At 45.4% G+C, this 22,344-nt stretch overlaps 1 protein-coding gene across 1 annotated transcript in view; it reads left to right on the top strand.

The window, feature by feature from the left end:
• Nucleotides 1–22,344, top strand: part of Dcdc2 (doublecortin domain containing 2) — a 145,387-nt gene that overhangs the window by 9,081 nt on the left and 113,962 nt on the right. Inside the window, exons 2-4 of the mRNA XM_027948332.2 lie at nt 9,457–9,524; nt 11,576–11,957; nt 15,677–15,731. Of these exons, the coding sequence (XP_027804133.2) occupies nt 11,665–11,957; nt 15,677–15,731 (348 nt within the window). The 5' untranslated portion in view covers nt 9,457–9,524; nt 11,576–11,664. The remainder of the gene's footprint in view (nt 1–9,456; nt 9,525–11,575; nt 11,958–15,676; nt 15,732–22,344) is intronic.

The raw sequence follows: 22,344 nt of genomic DNA, 5'->3' as shown, positions 1-22,344 counted from the left end.
TGCAGGGCAGTGGAGGTAGGAGCATGGTGAAGCTCCCTTTTGAGCATCTCCCCTTGTGGGCAGGGTCTCGGGCTGAGTTCCCTAGAAGCAGACCTGAGGCAGGGGCTCGTCAGGGAATTCTCGGGAAGCAGTGGGTAGGGTGTGATTCCAGGAGTGATTCCCGCTGAGCACAGCTTCAGTGATCCCAAGGGCAGCTCTCAAGTGTCCATTAGGCCTCAGTCACCCTGACTTAATGCAAAGGTGCTGGGTGCTCCTCACCCTGGTCAGTCCTGGGCAAAGGGACAGTGGGTAGGTGTGGAGGGGGTACAGGGAATTGGGGTAGCTGCCCCTGGCCAGCTCGGACACTGCTGCTCCAAGGGCTGGCTGTAAAGAGCAGGTGTGACACACGGAAGACAGGAGGGACACATGAGGGTCAGAGGGAAGCAGAGGGCTGGGCTGAGCACCAACAGTGTCCACTGGGCAGTGAGGCAACAGCTTCAAGACAGAACTCGAGGCAGAGATGCCCCCTCCCCACACCCCGCTGTGCTCTGGAGTCTGGCCAGTTTCTGGAACTCACCACGTTCATCTGGAAAAGTGAAGAAGAAAGATTCACCTGAAAAATAAGAGATGGTGTTCATTAGGCGCAGATCCATCGGGCCAGTACCTGTACAGCACTGTTGTTGGCTCTTTTAATCCTAGGTGGGCAGATTTTCTTGTCTATTTCATAGATGAGGAAAAAAAGACTCAGAAAAAGTGAGTATAGAACAGACCCCCAGGGACACAGCTGTTAAGCAATGAAGGCAAGATTCAAATCCAGATCATGTAAAAATATGAAAATAAGCACCATAACCTCTCTTTTTTGAAGTATAGTGACATCTTCAGTGACACAATTAGAGATCAAAGTTCAAGAAACATGTCTGTGAAATGGATGCACATCTTTAGTAAGTGATTTCAGTAATCTGATGAATGCATTTGTAATGTGCATGCATTTTAATTTTAATTTTTTTGAGGTGCTGGGGTTGGAACCCAAGGCCTCATGCATGCTAGGCAAGCATCCTACCACAGAGCCACGTCCCCAGGCCCATGCATGCATTTTAAATAATAACATTCCTAGTCAGCAGTTTTCTTAAGTTCTCTTTTATCGTAAAAGTCCATTATTACCAACAAATATGAGACAAGTCCCTTTCAGAAGTCAGATTCTTAAAAAAAGGTGTGAAAAAAGACCTCTCTCACCTGGCGAGAGAGGGCTTGGGGTCCCATCTGCAGGCTCTCTGGTGCAGGCAAGCACAGTCCTTCCGAGGGTCAAGTTCTGTGCCTTGCTGACCTGTGGTGGCTACATGGTCCCCCCCACCCCACATGCTTATTGACTCCAGTGAACTTGACCGTGGTTGGAAGCTCAGGCAACTTTTTCTTCTTTGCTGTGAAATAACTGTCTAGAGACAGGAGAATCCTCCAGGTGGCTAGTTAAATGCCTCCAGAAGGCCTGGGCCGTTGATGAATCCCTCCGAGGATTTCTCTAGTTTACAAGTGGCATTACTGGTCAAAGAATCTCATTAATCAGATCCCTCAGAATGGAGCCTCCAAAGTGCCATGTTTGTGACAAGGGAGTCATGAAGCTGGCGGGGCACTGCAGCTCTGGGTGAACCTGGTGCGGAGGTTCCCATCTTCAACAAAGCCCACATCGGTACTTAAATCACTCTTAACTGATCTTTTTCAGAATTAGTAGAGGCCATTAACCTTTTTTCATAAACCTTCCCATTTCCATATCTCAAACCTCTATGTTTTAAAGACCAAGGGCAAAACAGGCCAAAAGCAAAGAGCACAGCTTGTCACACTCTCGCTTCCTTATGAAGAGCACAGGTGCATTGATCCTTGGTAAAACCCGGCCCGGCTTTTACCAAGAGTCCCAGGAAGTGAGCCCTGCTCTGCACAGCTTCCCCATGTCCTCTGTCTGCTGGAGCAGCATTTGGTGCTCCTCCTGAGTCTCTGCAGCTTGTGAAGGCAGGCGCCGGCACTGGGCCCTGTTACCTCTGGGTGGCGCTGTCTCCTGCTAGGCACCTCCACCATGGCGCCCCGCAGTAGGTGGCCCCTAGCCTCCCTCCCCTTCCCTGGTAGGTTTACACAGGAGCTAGGGAAGGGCCGCTGTGCAGTGCTCTCTAGACTTCACACTGGTGCATCTTGAACTTGTGGCCCAGTCTCCGCCAGTTCATGGAGGCTGGAAGCTGGGGAGCACAAGCTTCACCCAAGACCGCCTTTCTCCGTGACCTCGCCTCATTCTCTGCCTCCTCCAGGAGGAGGCATTCTGCAGGAGAAGGCTCAGAGTCCCCTAAAGACATTCCTGGCGAGTCCCCCGAGCAGTTTGCCAGACGTGCTCCTATGAGAGTCCCTGTAGCAGACAACGCTGAGACTCAAGTTGGGGCCTGCCATCCCCTCTCCTTCCTGGCCTTCCTCTTCCCCTCTACCTCCTGTGTCCTCCTCCCTTCTTCTCTCTCCTCCCTCATACACATATAACATCCTTGCACTCACTGAGGGCCAGCTAGGTGCCTGGCCCTGTTCTAAGCACTTCCCATAGAGCAGTGACTAAATGGACCCCATCCACTTTCCTGGACATTCCTGAGAGTGGGAACTGTGGTGACCAGGACACATCACGAGATGCAATGGAGGACAGCCACCTGGGCCTAATTTATATGGGGTGACAGGGGTATACACATGTTATGCCTCTTAGGAGGTATACAAATGTTCTGCTGAGATGAAGGACAAGAAAAAGCCAGTCAACCCAAAACCTGGCCTTTGAGACTTCATGCAAAGAAAAGAGTGGTATTTATATCTTTATTTATATTACACACCATCATCTACCTCTGGGAGCTTCCCTGCCCCTGAGATGTAAGAAGTGGGGTTTCGAATCCACCCTGGTTGGCCTGTTCCACTCACCCAGCAGCACCTTGGGCCTGTTATGAGCAGGACCCCATAAGGAGACTGTCTCACAGGGCTTCAGCTGCGGATCCCTCTGGGGGCACAGTGGCATCCCCAAGTCACGGCGTACTTTAATGGGGCCTCTGGGCATATGTTTTCCAGGGTTTCTAACCTTAATCCACAGGGAGGGGAACTTCAGGGAAATCCCAGCCCAGGTGCAGAAGCACAGCTGGGGCGAGGGTGGTGGGCAGCCCACACCCCCTTGTTCCCAGGGAATTCCAGATTCTATACAATAAAGTTTCAGCAGCTGAAGAATAGGGTCTGCGGTTCACTGTGGGGTCTCTCTGATGGAGCAGGAGCGTGAAACCTGGATTCCCCAACATGGCCCAGGGGCTCAGGGTCTCCGGCTCCCCCATGAGGTCTGGGGCTCCCTCCCACCCCTCAGAGGAATGCTGATTGCCCCAGGTGGACCTCCTCACAGCCACCTCCCTGCTTCTTCCGGCTTTCAAGGCCCTGCCTGCTGGGGCTCTGCCATCTACCACCACTGACCACTCCTCAGTTTTCTCCCTGTGGTCTTCTGGGCCAGCCCCGGGTCAGAGGCCACTGTTGTATCCGTATCATACTCAGAGATCTAAGACAAAGCAATACTGACAGAACTACCAACTAAGACCCCCACAATCAGAACAATAATCTGTAATATATCTTTTTCAAAAATTAACAGAAGAAAACCAGGATAATGAATATATGAACAGTATAGTTAAGAACACAGATACAATTCAGAGGTCAGTGAACTTTTTCAATTAAAGGCTGGGCAGTAAATATTTGATTTTGGATCCTATGTTTGCTACTATTGTAGTGCAGAAGAAGCCATGAACTATATATATATAAACGAATTGCCATAATTATGTGTCAATAAAACTTTATTTGGAAAAGCAGGCAGTTGGCCATATTTGATCCAACAGCCAGGGTTTGCCAACTTCTAATAATAGATACGGAAAGGCACGAAAAAACAGAAACAAATTCCTTTCATTTTATGAAGTTAGAAAAATAGCACAATAAACTTAAGAAAATAGAAGGAGGGGCTGAGGATGTGGCTCAAGCGGTAGCGCGCTCGCCTGGCATGCGTGTGGCCCGGGTTCGATCCTCAGCACCACGTACAAACAAAAATGTTGTGTCCGCCGAAAACTAAAGAATAGATATTAAAATTCTCTCTCTCTCTCTCTTAAAAAAAAAAAGAAAATATAAGGAAACAGAGCTTTTTAAAGAATCAGAATTTAATGTCATAGGGAAGGAACCATACCATTGAGATGACAGACGAAGGAAGCTCCAAGCTGACTCTTTCAAAAGATTCACAAAATTAACAAACTCTATTGAGATTAATTTTGAGCAAAGGAATAACAGTATTTTGGGACAATGGCAGAAATGGAAAAGATTGACCATAACCTACATGCCTTGGACTTTTAGAAGACAGTAAAGTCATCAAACTATGAACAGCTTTAAAGTGTTGCCTCTCACACTGAGGTTTAGTCCACCATGAACTGACTTTCCCAATTAGAATGCACTTGACCTTCTGAAGATAAGGATTTACCCCTTTGGAGAATTCTGGAAAACTTCAAATAATGCCTCTGTGCTATTTTCTCTATTTGCCTTCTTTGTCAGATGCCTGGTAAATGGCTCTACTTTAGTCTCCTACCCGTTTCCTCCCTATCTTTCATTTGTCTGTGCTGTCTTCTCCATCCCTTCTTTGATTTATATTCTTCCACCTCAAGGATTCTCTCTTTGGATGTAACTAATCTGTAATTTAACATCTACATCGAATTTTACATTTCAATTACGATGTTTTTCATTTCTAGAAACGCTACCTTACTGTTTTATTTTTTAAAACCTTCCTGTCCATTACTTCAGTCTCATGTTCCTCTCTTGTATTTTCGATCGTTTTATTTCTTCAAATATATCAGGCCTCGTTATTTCGTGTTCTAGCTCTGACAACCCAGTGTCTGGAATGTTTGCAGGTCTGCTTCTTCTGCCTGCGGTGGCTCCTCGATGTCACTCAGGGATTGTTTTCTCATAAGTCTGATGTGTTTAGACTGTGAGTTTGCATTTCCTGGAATGTTACCTGTGCAAATTACCTGTAGCTTGAGTCCTCTGGCTTCTCAGCCCCATGAGAGCCTTCCCAGCACAGAGCCACTTGTACTTTTTGTCACACAGTTTTTAGATCACAAAGGTGGAGTCGTTCATGAGATTTCCTAGCTACCAGCTGCGGCCCCTTCCTCCCACCTCTGCCTTTCACACCACTGTGAAAAGGTGCTGTCTCCTGCAGCACTTGCTCTGACAGCGGGGCCCATCCTGGCTCACTGGAAGCAGGACAGAGGCACAGACGTGCAGGGTCAGAGCTGATTCCAAGGCCTGTGCCCTTCCTAGGATTTCTGTTTCCAGCTTTTCTGGATTCTCTCCATTCTTGTCAAGTCAGCAATGCATTAAAAAAGATTTAGCCATTAAAAAAAAATTCCAGCATTTAAAAAATTGTTTTAGAAGGAGAATGATCCAGAATATTCACTTCCCCATGTTGCTGGGAATGGAGGTTTCTCAGCATCCTACAGGATCCGTTACTGCATCTAACAAGCCCGGCACATCATGGGAGCGGGTCAGCTCGCTTCAGGTTGCACCCCTCTCCCGGGGCCCCTAGACTCTTCATGCACAGATGCATTCATTCCACAGCTGTTTACTAAGCACTGCCCTGACCCATGCACCAAGTGGTGGAGGATCAAGGCAAGACCACAGGCCCTTCTGCAGTGTGGAGGAAGCAGGTGCTCTCTGGTCGTGTGCTCTTAGCTGTCCATCTCCCGCCTCTGGACTCGCCATCTCCATGTGGGGCCAGCACATCACGCTCCAGAGCACTTCAAAGCTTTTCAAAGATGTGAAATCATTCAACAGGAAATTGCATGTTTTTTTAAAGAAAGAAAATCATAACTTAGAGATAGGTGGCATTTAGTTTATGTAGGATGCAAATAGCTGTGGGTTGCTATAGGATTCATGGTTTGGGTTTCCTTGAGATTTTCTTTACAGACGCCTTGAGGATCCATTTATGCCTTAGTAGAAAAGAAGGCTCAAGGCTACTTGTGATTACTCCTCTCAGTTTATAAATGGGAGGTATATAATGGTAATCTACTACTCTTTATTATTATTAACTCCTGAGACAGGTGGTGACATATAAAACGAACACCTTTCCTAAGCTCTGAAGTGAGAATGAAGAGATAAGGAAGGATTAAGTCAAGTAAGTGGAATCTACATGGTTTGGTGTGTGAGGGGGTGAGCAGGGTTCCTCTCATCCCCTAATATGTACACCATAATTTGGTGGTTGGAGGAGGTGAGGGGTTTCCTCTTACAGCCACTAGAAGCCCTTCCTCGCCCACCCACCTGCCTGCTTGGTGCTGGCATGGAACAACCCTGGGCTACGTGCACAGTGGGCCAGTGCTCTACCACTGCACCTGCCCCCATCAACGCAGCTGCCTGGGGTAGGCAGCATGGTGTGTGGACATGCAGAACTTGGCCATTGTGAGAGCCACCTCAACTCGGGGACTCACAGGCAGCAGGAGCGGTCAGCAATATCCATGTCCATATCCACGGAACCAAAGGTCTAGCTCTCTCAGGGAACCCACTGTACAGGCAGCAGCTCTCTTTAACGGACGTTTGCAGAACAGCTCCACGTTTCCCACACAGCTCTTCTGTCTTGAGAGTCTTCTGCCTTGAGAGCTCAAAACTGAACATGGGCAAGAGAGCTTGGTATCCTGCATGGCTGCTCTCTTCTGCATATAGCTGGCTTTTTTTTTATGTTGAGAGCTAAGCAGTTAGTTTTAGAATTTCTTTAATTGTCAAGTTTTTTTTTTAATTTAATTCTCAAATTAGGCTTTTTTTCTGTAGAAGCATTTTCCATTTTTTTGAATTTTTTTTTATGTATTTACTTATTTATTTTTGGTACCAGAGATTGAACTCAGGGGCACTTTATCACTGAGCAACAATTTTATTTTGTATTTTATCTAGAGACTGGCTCTCACGAAGTTGCTTAGTGCCTCACTTTTGCTGAGCCTGGCTTTGAACTTGAGATCCTCCTGTCTCAGCCTTCCAAGCCGCTGGGATTACAGGTGTGTGCCACTGCACCCAGCTTTTACTTAATTTCTTAAAAAAAATTATTAATTGCCAATGGACCTTTAATTAATTAATTAATTAATTAATATGTAGTGCTGAGAATTGAATCCAGTGCCTCACACATGTTAGGCTACTGCTCTACCACTGAGTCACAATCTCAGCCCTAGCTTTTACTTAATTTTTGAACAACAAATTTTCCATTAATTCATTCATGAAATAACTAGTTAGTGCTTCCTATGTACCATTGTCTATCTAGGTACTGGTAAGATGTTGCTAAGTAATAACACAATCCTTTCTCTTAGGGAATTCATACATATATGATTCCACAGAGATTAAACATATATAAGGATTTATAATTAAACATATACAAAGATTTACCATTATAATTGGTATAATCTATGGAGGAAAAATATGTAATATATGTGGGGGGTACTTATCTTTCCTCTGGAAATGACATTTAAGTTGGGACTTGAAGTACCCATTGGATGAGCCAAATAAATGGCAATGGCAGATGGGGGTCAGAAGGTATGTCCAAAGGGATATGAGAAGACGTGGAAGGACAAGCTTCAACCTCGGAAAAGCTTAGGGAGAATTGTAGGAGGAGAGGTAGGAATCAAGGCAATAGGGACTCTATATTCAGGGCTTTGAAGTCAATGTGGATGATGTTGCATTTCATCTAAGATAAATGATAAGCGCTTGAAGAGTCTTAAATAGAAGTGAAATGAATCCATTTTCTTTCCCTGCCAACCTCTCAAGCTGGCTGTTGTGCGGAGAATGGACAGTACAGAAACAAAACCCAAGACACAGTGCTCTCACTGGGGATGGTGCCCTGAATTTGGAAAGTGGAAATGGGTTTGGAGACTCATATGCTTTCAAGATACAGTTGAGAAGTAGAATTGGTAGAACTTGGTGACGGGCTAAAGAACCCTTGTCAACCTAGGGCGTGGTCTGGTCTCAGCACGGTATTACAAAAAAACATTTATTATTTGGGTAGAAAAACAGAATTTGAAAGCATTCAGGAGGTTTCCTCTGGCTCTTGAGGAGGCAACAGTGCCTTGGTGGCATTATTTGTGCAGCAGAACTTCTTTCAGAGTCCTTGTTGGCCATCCCTCTCATTCTCAATGCCTGTCACAAACTCAGGGAAAGTCGTAAAAGCGCAATTTCTCCTGCCTTTGTCTGTGTGCTGGCCCGCGTCCCCAGCACCCCTAGGAAGTGGCTTTGCACTTTTCTTCAGTCCCTTGTGAGGAGGGTTTACCTAACTTCTCTGGCATCTTCCCTCCGTCTCTTCTTGCTCACTGCTGCGATTCTGCAAAAGAAAAAAGAGCCCCAGAGCCAGTCCAGCAAGCAGCAGGGGAGGGAGAGATATTGCAAATATGTGACCTCTTTGTTGTTGCTGTGGCTGCCGGCTGTTTCCGTGTTAAATGTGTGAGGATGAGAAAGGCTTATGCTCCAGCTTCGAGCACACGAGTGGAGTCTGTTTGTGGAGAAAAGGAGTATAGGAAAATAGGAGGTCTGAGAACACATGAGACTATGTGGTCAAGGAGTGGCACCCCTTTCTCCACAGAAAGGTCTTAACTGGACCTCTCCAGAAATCTTCACCACGGCTCATTTTAGGACTGTCAGCAAAAGAGTCTCTGCAAAAGAGTTCAATGTAGATAAACTTCCTATTTTCAGGTCGCCCTGTTTTACTCGGCCACTGGCAGGGAAGATACCAGCACTCTAGGTGCTGGACACCCCCTTACTAGTTTTCACAAACGTATCCAGTATAGATTTGTAGAAATGAGCAAACAAGGCCTCTGGCCTTGAGCTGGGCTTCACAGAGATGTCTACATTTTTAAGATAAGTTATTAATTGGGCTCCATGGTAACAGCTGGCAGGGGGAGGAAAGAAAGGGGAGAAGAAGCTCCCCCCTTCTCAGGTGTGGTCCTTGAAGGGTTAACTTGCCCACAACAGTGAAAGAAAAAGCTGCTTTTATGTGAACTTCTGCAGACAGTGAACTTCTGAGCCTCTCCCCTTACATGCTGGGTATAAAACTTTGAAACTCCCTGAACTCGGGGTTCGGAGGATTAATTGATTACTGCAAAAGCTGTGCCCTCTGAACCTGGCTGCAGCCAAATAAAACTCTTTCCTGCTGTCTTCGGTGCCCTGCCTCGTCTGTCCTACAATAGTCATGGAGTCCAGGCTGCCTTCTAGATGGTCTGGAGAAGTCATTCAGGAGCAGCTGTGTGCCTGGAGCTGCCTTTACTGATGAAAGTTGATGATTATGTTTTCAGGAATATTGAACATAGACATTATTAAAAATTAAATTGAATAAAGTACAATTAAAGATGACAGATATTCCAAGTTCATTGCCACCTACGTGTCACTATTATCTCTGCTCTGCAGGTGACTTAAGTGTATTCTTCTGCAATTTCACAGCTCTTGCCTTTGGTGATGTCAGTCTGGAATCTGAAATTGGCCATGTCTGGAGTCAACTACAGTAACTGGTAAATGCTATGAATCAAGGCCTTTCCCTCATCACTGAGAGCCAATAGCTAAGCACTTATCACCAAGTCCTGTGCAAAAAGCAGCTCAGGAGACAAATGTGGGCTGGAGACACCATCATGAGAGGCATCAGAATATAGAGGTGGGCAGCTTCTTGGGCTGGTGACAGGTCCTACACACAGAAGGAGGCTGTGCTGGTTCAATGCTCTGCTGTTGCCATCTTGAATTCTTTAGTTTTGGACAAGGACCATGCATTAATTTTGCACGGGGCTGTCCCAGGTGGTAGTGAGTTTTGGGTGTTTGGGGGTATTGGTGTTTAGTCCTCTGCCTTCCATTCCTCAAAACAGATGTCCTGTCCTCCTAGCTATGTGGTGGCACGTTTTCACAGCTACTTTCTGCATCTGTCCCTCAACCTCTATATCTCTGCAGCCAGCCAGCCTTCATATTTTCCCGTTTTCTTTCTGTATTGTTCTTTTCTCTTGGGCATTCTTCTGAAAACCGTTAACTTTCAAGGAATTGATGTATTCCTTGACTTTAATAAAAACATTTCTGCCTCAGACCACAATGCCCCAGACATATCGGTATGTCAGTGGCTAAGGATATTCTGGAGTGAGAATTGCTTTCAACCCGTGAACGTGACCTGAGGCAAACTTCTTTGGTTTCTCTACACTTCAGTTTCCTCATCTGAGAAAGAATAGTATTTTCTTCTGAAGGTTACTGTAAATGCTGAATTAGATAATTTATGTAAAGTGCCCAGCAGAAAGAATGCTGGTAGGTGGCTAAGTGTTCAATGAACGGTGGCTATTATATTTAGGCGGACACTGAAACTTGGACCTGGCAAGGTCTTGGGAGGAAGCTGGCTGCAAGACTTCAGGTTATAAAGGCAGTCTTCCTGGTCCCACGGGATGTACATCCCAGAGTGGACTGAACAACTCTTTACTGAAGTTCTTAATATTCTCGAAACTCTTCTCTGCATCCGCCTACAGGCTGACTTGGCAAAACGCACGGATGGGATGCAGGCTCCGGGCACTGCCAGCCCTTTGGTTTTCTCGTGACAAGCCCCATGGGTTCTTGCATAAAGTGAGGTGCATGGCGCTCAACGTACAGCAGAATCTTTTTCCCAGCTCCTAGCAAGGCGCCTGGCATACAGCAGGCGTCCCTTTGTGCAGTTGTCGTCTGAAAGGGCCGCCGGCCGCACTGCACTCCCAGCCCCCAGCAGCCCTGAAGCTCCGCTGGAGACTGCGCGCCAGGCCTGGTCCACACTGGGCGCGCGCCGCGGTTTCCATGGAAACGGAGAGAAATAACAACGCGGCTGCGGGCAGGGCCAGGGAGGCGCAGAGGCCACGGCGGCGGGCACCGCTCTAGCTAGCGGCAGCCGAGGTCACCTGGCCGTCCAGCCTGCGCCCGCCCCCCACGGCCCCGGAGTCGGTAGGTACAGCCGCGGCGGGCGCCTGGGGACCCTGGCCGCCCCGCCCTCCGGCTCGCCCCAGCGCTGCCCAGCGAGCTCCGCCACCCGGAGGCGCTGGTCAGCCAGAGCGCGAGGGTCCTGCACGCTCGAGCCTGGGCGCTCGCTCCCCCTCCCTCTTAGCGCGTTCCACATACTTGACTTTCAGCAGAGTCTAGGCAGCTCCAGCCACGGTTTTAATTGCTTTATTTTGGGAGCGGACCGGAGAGTGTAGGTGAGGGAGCAAGAGAAAAGAAATGTAAGCTGTTTGGAAACAGTTGCCGACGTGATGCTAGAAGCCGAGTCCGGTCATATTCACACTCTATGCGAGTGTGTTCCCACCTCCCTCCCTCCCGTCCCGTCCCAACTCGGGCCAGGAGTGTAAAGCCCCCAGCGCAGCGCCCGTCCCGAGGTGGCACACCTGGATTCTGCAGGTGGCTTGCGAAACAGGTGTCGCTCGCTGCGAGCGCTGATTGGCTGTGCACGCCGTGGGGAACTACTTGAAGGTCCACCCGTCCCGCAGCCTGCAGTGTCTCCGCCGAGTGCGCTGGGGCGCAGAGCCGTCCCCTCTCCTCTACCTGGGGTTTCTCACTTTCCCGGTCCTTTCAGGAGGCGACCCACTCCGGTGCGCGGCGGGGCCGCGGGGGCAGAAAACGAGCCTCCGCCTGGAGCCAGCTGGGGAGGCGTCCCGCGGGAAAATGAGCGGCAGCAGCGCCAGGTCCAGCCACCTGTCCCAGCCGGTGGTGAAGAGCGTGTTGGTGTATCGCAACGGGGACCCGTTCTTCGCGGGACGCCGCGTGGTCATCCATGAGAAGAAGGTGTCCAGCTTCGACGTCTTCCTGAAGGAGGTGACCGGCGGCGTCCAGGCGCCCTTCGGGGCGGTCAGGAACATCTACACCCCGCGGACCGGCCACCGCATCCGGAAGCTGGACCAGATCGAGAGCGGGGGCAACTACGTGGCGGGGGGCCAGGAGGCCTTCAAGAAACTCAAGTGAGTGGTCTCGCCCTCCACCTCCGCTTGCTGTGCTCCAGGGTGGGTGGGTGACGAGGAAATGAAAGACCCCCGCGCGCCCCGTCCACTTCTCTTTGGGTGGAGCGGCTGTGACTTGGCCATGCGGTGGTGGGGAGGAGGTTGAAACTGGGACTGAAGAGGAATTTCACTGGGTAGCCCTAGATACAGACTTAAGATTTGTGTACAAGCAACAATAAATTTAATTTTAAAAAGTATCTTTGCACGGTTTAGTGACCAAATAATACTTCTGCATTTTGTTTGGCTTTTTCCCCCTTTCTTCTATTTTTGCCTTTTATTTTTGAATCCATATTTTTAGTTTCAGTAAAGATTTCTTAAAAATTGCTTACAAGTATTGGACACTAAATTATCACTAGAAGAGAAACCTGGTCTGCACCCCACCCCCCACATTGTTTAAATTCTTTCAACTTTCATTCCAAGTAGAATGGACCAAACTCCACTTCTGTGACCCTCCTCCACCACCTGCCAGCTCAGGTCATAACTATGACGCTTGGGAAAGGCTAGTGCTGCCTCCAGCACCTCGGTTAGACTTACAAGGACAGGGGTCAATTTCCCAGTTCCTGGCAGGCAGCCAGGTTATAGTAGATGTTCCATGAATTAGCAAATTGTGCTTAGGTCTTTGTAAGGAACCAAGATGAAGGAGACAAGACTCCTTGTCTAGGGGTTTGCAGTCTAGCAGGAGAGATGACATGCACATGATAATTTTAATGCAAACGACAAAAGAAATAAAGTGCAACTAGAAGAACAAAATTATGTTGGGGTTGAGAGTTGTTGGGGGTGGGCATTATGGGACAGGTGGATTTTATAGTCTGTTTCTTTACAACTTTTCTGAGATATATTTTGTATAGCTTAAAACCTACCCATTTCAGTGATTTTCAGTGTATTCACTCATTTCACTGATTTTTCAGCATATCCACAGAGTTGTGCAACCCTTACTGCAAAGTAATTTCAGAACATTTCTATCACTCTCCTAAAGAAGCCTTTGCCTTCCAATTTCCCAATCCTGATAACCACTAATCTACTTCCCATCTCCATGGACTGGTCTATTCTGTACCTTTCACATAAATGGAATGATACAATATATGGTCTTTTGTGTCTTACTTATTATTTTTTTTTTAATCATGAGCTTCCAAGTTTCATTCATGTTGTAGAATGTATTAATATGTCATTCTTTTTATTTTTGAATAACGTTCCATGTTGCACATGTAGCACATTTGCTTGCTCATTAAGCAGTTGATGAATATTTGGGTTGTTTCACTTTTTTGGCTACTATGGATAATGCTTCTATGAACATTTGCTTATGAGATTTTATTTCTCTTGAGTATATATGTAGGCGTGAAATTGCTGGTTCATATGCTAATTATATAGTCCATGGTTTTAAAATTGAACGTTTAAATTAAAGTTCATCTTGGACTCCAGGATAGCAACCAATAAATAGAAATGTTTATCATAAATCTATTTTTTCAATTTTGTTTTTAACTGTATAGAAAACTGTTTCCAAATATCACTAACATTCTGTAATACCATCCTTCCCTACCTAAGTTTGTTCAAGCTGAGTTATAGGTGTTCTGTTTTCTGTTACACCAGGCATTCTTTGTGTGGAAGGTGAGGGATACACTTGGATTTATTTTTCCCTTCTGTGAAACCTCCCTTAAGTATGCTTTCTCTAACTTTGTAGAAAAGGGCTAATGGAACTGCATAAAAGAAATCTGGAGCTTTCAACAGATGACTTGAGACTTTTCTGTCCTTTAGCTGTGTCCTCAGGCAAGTCCCTGGGCCTAGGAGTCAGCTTCCTAATTCAGAACAGGAACACAACCTTTCCTGCCTTACAGGGTTGTTGTAAAAGTGAATGCTGTGGATGAGCATGTGTTTGGTAAATACCCAAGTGTTATATAGATTATGGCATTTCTTCATATAAAGTAATTTATGTAAAGTAATTTCATGGAAATAGAAATCTGGCTCAGAATCTAGGAACAGCTGAAAATTATAGACTTATTTTAGTAATTCACATTTTCTTATGTTGATTTGGCACTACCAACTCACAAGATAAAATGACATAGTTCCAGACCAAATAGAAATTGCACTCCCAATCACTTTAAATGGGCATGTAAGGGATTTGCTGGCTATTTTTGCTTTCAATTCACACGAAACAACTGGGTTTGTTAATAGGGACTGGGGTTAGTTTTCCATGCTGACAGATGACTAGTTTATCTGTGTCAAAGTCACAGTATTTGTGTTATAATGATAGATGCCAAGAAGATCCAAATGCTGAATCTGTTTGAAGCTTAGCACTATAAGTTTGTGTAACAACTGAAGCAACTAGCAGAACAAAAGACAGTTCAAAATGTATTGAGGGTGATGTGTGGGCTTTCACTCAGATCCAAAATGATGCTGGGGAAGACAGCAAAATATTTTTCAAATGGAAATGACCACATTACTGCTGGATTTTTTTTTTACTTCAGTTTTTCTAATAGTTCTGAAACCATATCTAAACCTCTGGTAGTTATTAAGCCTTTATTTTACAGCAGAGGATTCTAGAGACGGTTTTCCCCCAAATTGTCCCCATAATCTGGAAAACATGGGCTTTACTTTCTGGAGTTGAGTCTACCACATTAATCTTGTGGATTTGAGGCCACTTTCCTGCACATGGTAGAGCATTTTTGCTGTTATCCTAGAAATAGGTCCGTGCATGTTCACAGAAGGCTCATTTTATTGCTAAGATGGGGGAGTGTTCATATTGTCTTATGTAACTAATGTTTAATAGAGAAACATGACAATTTACAGAGGTATCAGTTAGGTAAAGTATACTGTCAAAAAAAGCAAACAACAGCACAACAGCAGTCATGATAAAACATTTCTATAGCCAAAGTTAATTCTAATAGAACTCCTTTTTTTTTTTTGGTAATTTGGCAATTACAGTAGTTGAAATAGTGTCTGTCTCTACATCTATGGCTCTGAGATCAATGCTAGATTTATGCTTTTTATATTAAAATGTTTATTTGCACCTTTTGTGTATAAGGCACAGTTTAGGAATCATTTAAAACTGAAGCCAGGTCATAACAATGGATGTATAGCTTAACCTCAAAAAAATGCAAAGTTTTCAGGTTGTGCTTACTCAATAGCTAATGAATGATCACGGGTTAATACTTGTGGCAAACAGTAATGGATTGATAGGAGTCTCCAGAGGTTAACTGGTCCACCCTTCTGGTTCCAAGCTGCATGATTGAAACCCTCCCACATGACCAAGCATTTCTGGATCATGAAGTGCTTTCACTGGGAAAATGGTTTTTCCGCCTTACCCAGCTGTTACTTTAATATACACAGTCAGTACTTCCTTTGACCTAAAGTTCATGATTAATGGAACTGCTAAGAAGCTTTACACATAAGCCATTCTTTATTAAATTATATTAGAACTAGAAATATAGTACATATAGTGAGCGGCTATTAAGGGGGTAATATTCCCTAATGGAATATTTGAACTTGAAGTTCTAGGTAGATAAGTGTTGGCTCTGGTGGTGTTGCTGAAAGCAGTTCTTACTGATCTAACACCTATTGATTTTTGCCTTAGGCCTATGCATTTCTTATAACTTACTTTACTTTTTAATAATGCTTGAAATTTACATAACTGACTTAAAACCTATAAAAGCAACCCTTACTGTTTGTTTTTTTTTCCCCCCCAGTTACTTGGACATAGGAGAAATCAAGAAAAGACCAATGGAAGTTGTTAATACAGAGGTAATACAAATTCTATTTTGTAAGTTCAAATAAATAATAGTACAATTTTGGGGGGTTTGTTTCTTAGGATGTGTCTCAGAGATTCGGATGACATTATAATTATAAAAGATACATTCTCAAATGTATTTAAATGGGACATTATCTGTTTTAGGGAAAAGAAAATTCTTTAGGACGCTGTCAGAATTTACAACACTGACAGGCATCTTAGTCATGAAGGATTAGATGGAACTCGTCCGTCATTTTCCAGGCACGTGCGTCCTGGTGGAAATCCATAGACACTTTTCCCATCCAATGTGGGAGGATTCTGAGCTTGCTCCTGACAGTGCAGTGTTTGAAGCCGGCAGGACCCCTCTGACTGCCCCCGAGGCTGACAGAGGGGACACTGGATACCCCATGCTGGCTTTGCTATGGTATGGGAACCCAGGACGCCTGCCCTTTCCCCTGTCTTGAAGTTCACTGGAGTCTGGCTGGGAGAAGCTTGCATGAAGATTCAAAAAGATATTCAAACCACCACATTCCACGAGTTTCTGAAACCTGCTGGGGTTTTCCGTGGGTTCGGCAGGATGCATTCCTCCATTTGTGGATGAAAAATAGTTTAGAAACAGTTGAGGGCGAATGACTATGAGTGTGTCGGGACAGGGGAGGCTGTAGGCAGACCCAGCCTGGACTCTGTCCAGCAGCCCAGTCTGTGGTCACTCTCCCCACTGGGCCCCAAAGAAACAAGCATTCCTGCTGTGAGGGACTCTGCCAGCCAAGACACAGTGTGGCTTAGCCAGAGAGACCCTCACCCCCCTCTACTCCCCCTGCCCCACACATCTAGAGAACAGGCACATGAAGGAAATTCTGATTATGCAGTACGTGAAGGACAGGGGCTTAAATCCACCATTCAGATGTTTTGGGGAAAGAGGTGCTATTCTCCAGCCTTGTGGAAAATAATAGTTTAGTTTGTTGTTTTGATTTTTCAAAGTGTATCAAATCAATTATTCATGAAAATGATAAACTTTATAGCTTAACATAGGCACAGGTGTTTCAGGTTGGGCTTATATTACAGCTAAAGAATGACTACCAGTTAGTACCTGCAGCAAGCATAAATGAAGGACAGATAAATGAGTTAGTCTCAGGTTTGGTGCTGTCGGGAGGCCGCCTGTTGCTGCAGGCCACTTGGCCACGGGCTGGAGATGGTGGACTTCTAGCCATGAGCTAGTGTGTTCACTCTGGTCTCCCGTCTCTGACTAAGACACTGGGCCTGGTGCAGCAGGGGTGCCACCCATTTGTTGGAAATGCTTTTAAAAATTTTAGCTTTAATAACAGAAACATTGGCAAGGACTCTATTTAATTTGATTTGCTAATTGTTCTTCTACCTTGGGGACAATAATTGTTGTTTCTCTTTACTCTGGGCCTATGCTTGAACCCCACACATGGCTCTGATTTGTGATTGCACCCCTCATGTGGGAAAAGCACACCCTTTATCCCCCTTGAAAGCCTGTGTCTCTTCCCTGCTGTTCCTTACTGGTGAGGCCCTCCTCCTCCTTTCCCTTCCACACTGCTATAGCCTTTATTCCCTCTTAGTCCTTCCCCACGAAGCTTTCCAGTAGGCATTAAGAGATAGAAGGGATTTGGGAATGCACAGGAGAGGGGAAGAGGTGCTGAGAAGCTGCAGTCCATTCTCCTCAGCCCCAGCCACCCAAGCCCAGCGTTCCCACGAGTCTCCTCCTTTCCTTCCAGTCTAGACAAGCAGCGTGTTTGCTTCCCTCCACTCTCATTCCCCATCTTGCTTGTCAGCAGAAGACCCTCCTCCCCAAAGTCCATACTATGGTCTTCACCCTGAAGCCTGCTCCGAGCAGGACCAGCCTCTACTTTCCTTGCCAGGAAGGGAGGTTTTGTTTCCAGCTTCCCAGAAGGGAACTCTGAAAGCCCCTTTTCCATCGGAATATCACTTCAACTATTGGTTCTCTAGTAATCCTGCCTTGTCTGCAATTTCACTTTCTGTGGTTTCAGTTGCCCAAGGTCAATGTTGTTTAAAAAATGTTAAATTGAAAATTTCAGAAATAAACAATAAGTTTTAAATTGTGGGTTATGCTGAGTGGCATGATGAAATTCTGCTCCATCTCACTTGGGACATGAATCATCCCTTTGTCCAGTGTATCCAAGCTGTATATATTACCTGCTCGTTAATCATTGGAATCTGTCTCAGTTATCAGATGGATTCTGTCAATATTGCAATGCTGTATACAAGTGATCCTTGTTTTACTTAATAATGCCTCTTAGCCCAGTAGTAGTGATTTTGGCAATTAGGATATGCCAAAGAGAAGTCACAGAGTGCTTTATGTAAAGTTAAAGACTGAAAGCCACATAACTTTTATTATAGTACATTGTTATAACTGTTCCATTTTTCTTTGTTGTCGCTAATCTCTTACAGTGCTTGATTTATAAACTAAATTTCATCATAGATTTGTATGTATAAGAAAAAAAAATAGTATAAATAGGATTTGGTACTATCTAAGGTTTTAGGAATCCATGGGTTTTTTTGGAACATATCCTCTGCAGATAAGGGGGATAGCTATGTGCTATTTTGGGTGGAGAACAAGAGAAAAAGGATTTGTAGGTGCCCTGAGGACTTACCTATTGTGTGATTCTTACCATGAGGAAGTACCTCTCTCTTTTCTATAAGTGATTTACAATCAAACTTTTGGAATCCAACAAGTTTATAAGTTAGAAGACTATTGTTATGGTTTGGATATGAGGTATACCCCAAAGCTCCTGTGAGAATGCAGGAGTGTTCAGAGGTGAGATGATTAGATCATGAAAGCTGTACCTAGTCAGTGGATCCGTCCATTTGGTGGATGAATCATGTCAGTGAACTAACTGGGTGGTAAACTTAGGTAGGTGGGGAATGACTACAGGGGGTGGTCTCTGGGGGTGTGCCCTTGGGATTATGTCTTGTCCCCGGCTCCTCCTCTCTCTGCTTTCAGCTCCCTCCACCTTGCCCCTCTGCCATGGTGCTCTGCCTCACCTCAGGCCTAGAGCAAGGGAGCGGACCGATGTGGAGTGCGCCTCTGAAACCATGAGCCAATATAAGCTTTTCCTCCTCTAAGCTGATCTTGTCAGGTATTTTGGTCACAACTGTTTATGCTAAAGACTTTAAGAACAGACTTGGTGGGACACTGGCCGTTCACAAGAGTTACAGATTCTGTTTTCTTGATCTAAGTGGGGATTTCCTCCCAGCAGTAGGGTTTACCGAGAAAAGATTGCACAGCTTAAGTACCGTTCACGACTGATATTCTTTGGAATATGACAGCTCCTAAGGGGAGGGAATCAGAGCATTAATGTTGAACCAGAATTGGGCGGTTTAGTTGTTCCAAGGGGAAGTTTCAGTGCAGTAGTCGCAGAATAAATATTTAGTCAAAGATGTGTCTTTATGAAGGATGAGAAAAGTTCCTTATTCACAAAAGTGAGGGCTTTCCCCTCAAATCGGAGGTTATTTCATGCAGTTTGAGTTTTCTGTGATGGACCTGCATAATAAAAGCTCCCACTCCAGTCTACCTAGTCCAGTTCCCCCAACTGCTTTAAGCATGTTCATTTGAACGATTCCCAGCCCATTTTGCTATGGAAAGTCTTTGCATTTCTACAGGGTGATGCAGAATATGTGGCTTGGAGCTGGAGCCTTCTGGCTGGGAAGTCCCCATGTGCGCTGGGAGCCAGCCCTCCTCACCTCTCCCGGAGTCCCTCACCCATGTCCATGGCACATTCTGGTTGCTGGTTAGTTAGTAACTTAGGAGGGTTTCTGCTTTCTGACTGCAGGTCCAGGTAGCCAGGATGCACTTGTCATCTGGACATTCATATCATTGCTCTTCTCTTCCATGAATTGACTTTGAAGAGACCTGGTAAGGACAGCCAGTCTTCCTTTGTGACCCTGTCATGGGACAGAGCAAAGCAGAGCTGGACTTCTTCCACTAACCCAAAGGAAGCACATGATGTTACTTCTGGCAACCCAGAACTGACCTCTGCTTCCTTAAGTTCCCCTCAGAGCTGGCCAATGAGCATCTAGGAGACACCCTTCCTCCCCATTCTCCATGTCAGCCTGTGGTTTCTCTGAGTGATGCCCCTTGCTGCACTACTGTAACTGTAGTCTGAACAATAGCTGGGGTGGTCCCTCTCTTAGAATCAGGATCAGTAGGCTTGCTTAGACTTTGGAATTTCCAACATTCTTCCCAAGATTCCATGAATTCCTGCAGAATTTAACACCTCACACTCATCTCTTCTGAGCATCTGCTTCTAAAGTGTTGTTGAGTTTCTGGGCTGTCTTGTTCAGTACCCCATCAACCAGAGGTAAAATCCTTTCCCTGACGCCACATGCAATACCCACCCATGAAGTTTGTGTGCGGTGAAATTTACCAGTGGTTTGTAGACACAGAGTGGGTTTTGCAGGTCACAGAGAAGTGCCGACAACTCAGACCTTAGCATTGGACTTACCTTCTTAAAAACCACTGTGGCCTGTAAGCCCATTCAGGCTCCAGGTGTGGCGCTGCTTCCCCTCCCCCTCCACGTCCCCACTGATGTTCTAATGCGGGATCAGTTTAGAGCTTCATTTCTTCCCTTGAATCTTGCCAATCCACTTTCTTATGGTCAGCAATAGAGATCATTTCTCCCCTTTCCCCACTTCCCTATTATAAACACCAAGGGTCTGTTTGGGTTTCCCCTTCTGTGTCTGCTTTTCCTTCTGTGCTGGCTGAGGTGCCAAGGGTGGGACAGGTGAGAGGTCCAGCCAGAAGACAGCACAGGGCAGTCTCCCCTCGTCAAAGTGACCTACCCGTGAACAGCTCTGCCTTCTCTGTTTTGGAGAAGTGTGGCTTTAAAATGTCAACAGAAGCCCCAATTAAACTCTGAAGCCAGACCCCAGGGGAAGTCCACCTGGGAGTGGAAGCCCCTCGTGGGGTGGGCTTCTTACCAGATCCCCTGGACACACAGTCTCAGGTCTCATTCATGGACCACTTGGATGAACTTTATTCCTTTTAAGCGGGATGGAAAAATTCTGGAGTACCATGGAGAGGAGGAGAGAAGGGAAGAGTGTTTGAACCTGCCAAACTTCTCTCTGTGGGAAAGTGTGTGGAATTTGAGTTGTAGTTGAGGTCACTCTCGGATAAATGCCCTTCAGGTTTTGCTATCATTATTAAAACTTCACCTTGCGGCTTAATCATTAGTTGTGATCTCTAATGACGCCGACATGAAGTTCACTATTGACAGTTCTTGGGCTGGGAGTGGGATTCTACATCAAACAGAGTGAATCACTAACCGCGCTGCAGGAGAGCGTGGAACCGGGTGGTTTACCTTCCTGATTGTCAGTCGGCTTTGGATCCCCAGGGCCATGGGCACTCACAGAGGACCCACTGAAGAGTTAAGTTCCTGGATCGTTCTATCCTTAACCTGAGGAAAGACTTATATCTCACGTCAGACTCAGGGCTACTAGTTACTGAAGAACCAAAGACACAAGGGAACCCACTTTTGTAAACCCTTCCGAGGGTGATTGAAGCCTCCCCGGTCTTTTACTTTATGCCACCTCCTGTCACCTCTGCAACACAGCTGCTGGGAGAGAAGCATTGTCCCTAACCCTGAGCTGCACCTTTGTATACATGTGCCTTGGATGTGTTTCGTTTTCTTCTACACTTTCTCGTTTTACCTTTCCCTCTCTATTGAGCTGTGTATATACGTTTGGGTAAGAGTGAGGGAGTCCTTATGCCAACATGGAAGATGTTAGTCTAATGAAAGACATCCACTAATATCTCTGATCAGCTATGGTCACAAGCTTATAACCCTGATCACTATGGTCCAAAGCTAAGAAGCTGACCACCATGATCAACATCTGAAAGGTCGGTGATTTTAGTGGGGCCATTAACATTTGTTCCAACTATCTTTTACCTTCTCTTTGGCATTTAAATATGATTTTGGTTACTCTCTGTGAAATTGATAGGTATGCATTTTAGAGCATGTATTATTTTTATTTATAGTACAAGCTCTTGTAAGCAAGAAGATAAATTTAATAAACACTTAAAAATAATTATAAAACTTTAAAGAAAAATCTAATTAAATAGTTAAATTACTAATTAAATGCATACATTTAAAAACACCATTTATTTGTCTTCCTGTGCTTAATGTCTTTTAGGTTCATACATATTATTAAAAGTTACAGAATTTTCTTTCTTTCTCTCTCTCTCTCTCTTTTTTAAATGGTACTGGGGATGGAACCCAGGACCTCAAGCATGTTAGGCAAGTGCTCCACCACTGAGCTACACCCCCACCTAGAATCTCCTTTTTCAGTGACTGAACAGCATGAACTCACTTGTGTGTGGATTTGGAAAAGCTGAACTAATAGAAGAAATAGAGAGTAGAATGGTCGTTACAGGGGAATGGGGGTGGCGTGGGTGGGAAATGGGAGGAAACTGGTTACAGAGACAAAGTCTCAGACAAGAGGGATAAGTCCTGGAGAACTATTGCATAGCATGCTGACTTTAATTAATAACAATGATTGCATATTTGAACATTGGTGAGAGAATAAAATTTAAAAATCACAAAATATAAGCTAGTGAGGTGATGAGTATGTTAATTTGTTGATGCC

Source organism: Marmota flaviventris, chromosome 6 (assembly GCF_047511675.1).
Source record: "Marmota flaviventris isolate mMarFla1 chromosome 6, mMarFla1.hap1, whole genome shotgun sequence".
Classification (NCBI taxonomy): domain Eukaryota; kingdom Metazoa; phylum Chordata; class Mammalia; order Rodentia; family Sciuridae; genus Marmota; species Marmota flaviventris.
The sequence above is the reverse complement of the archived record's forward strand: the minus strand, read 5'-3'. Positions and strand labels throughout refer to the sequence as shown.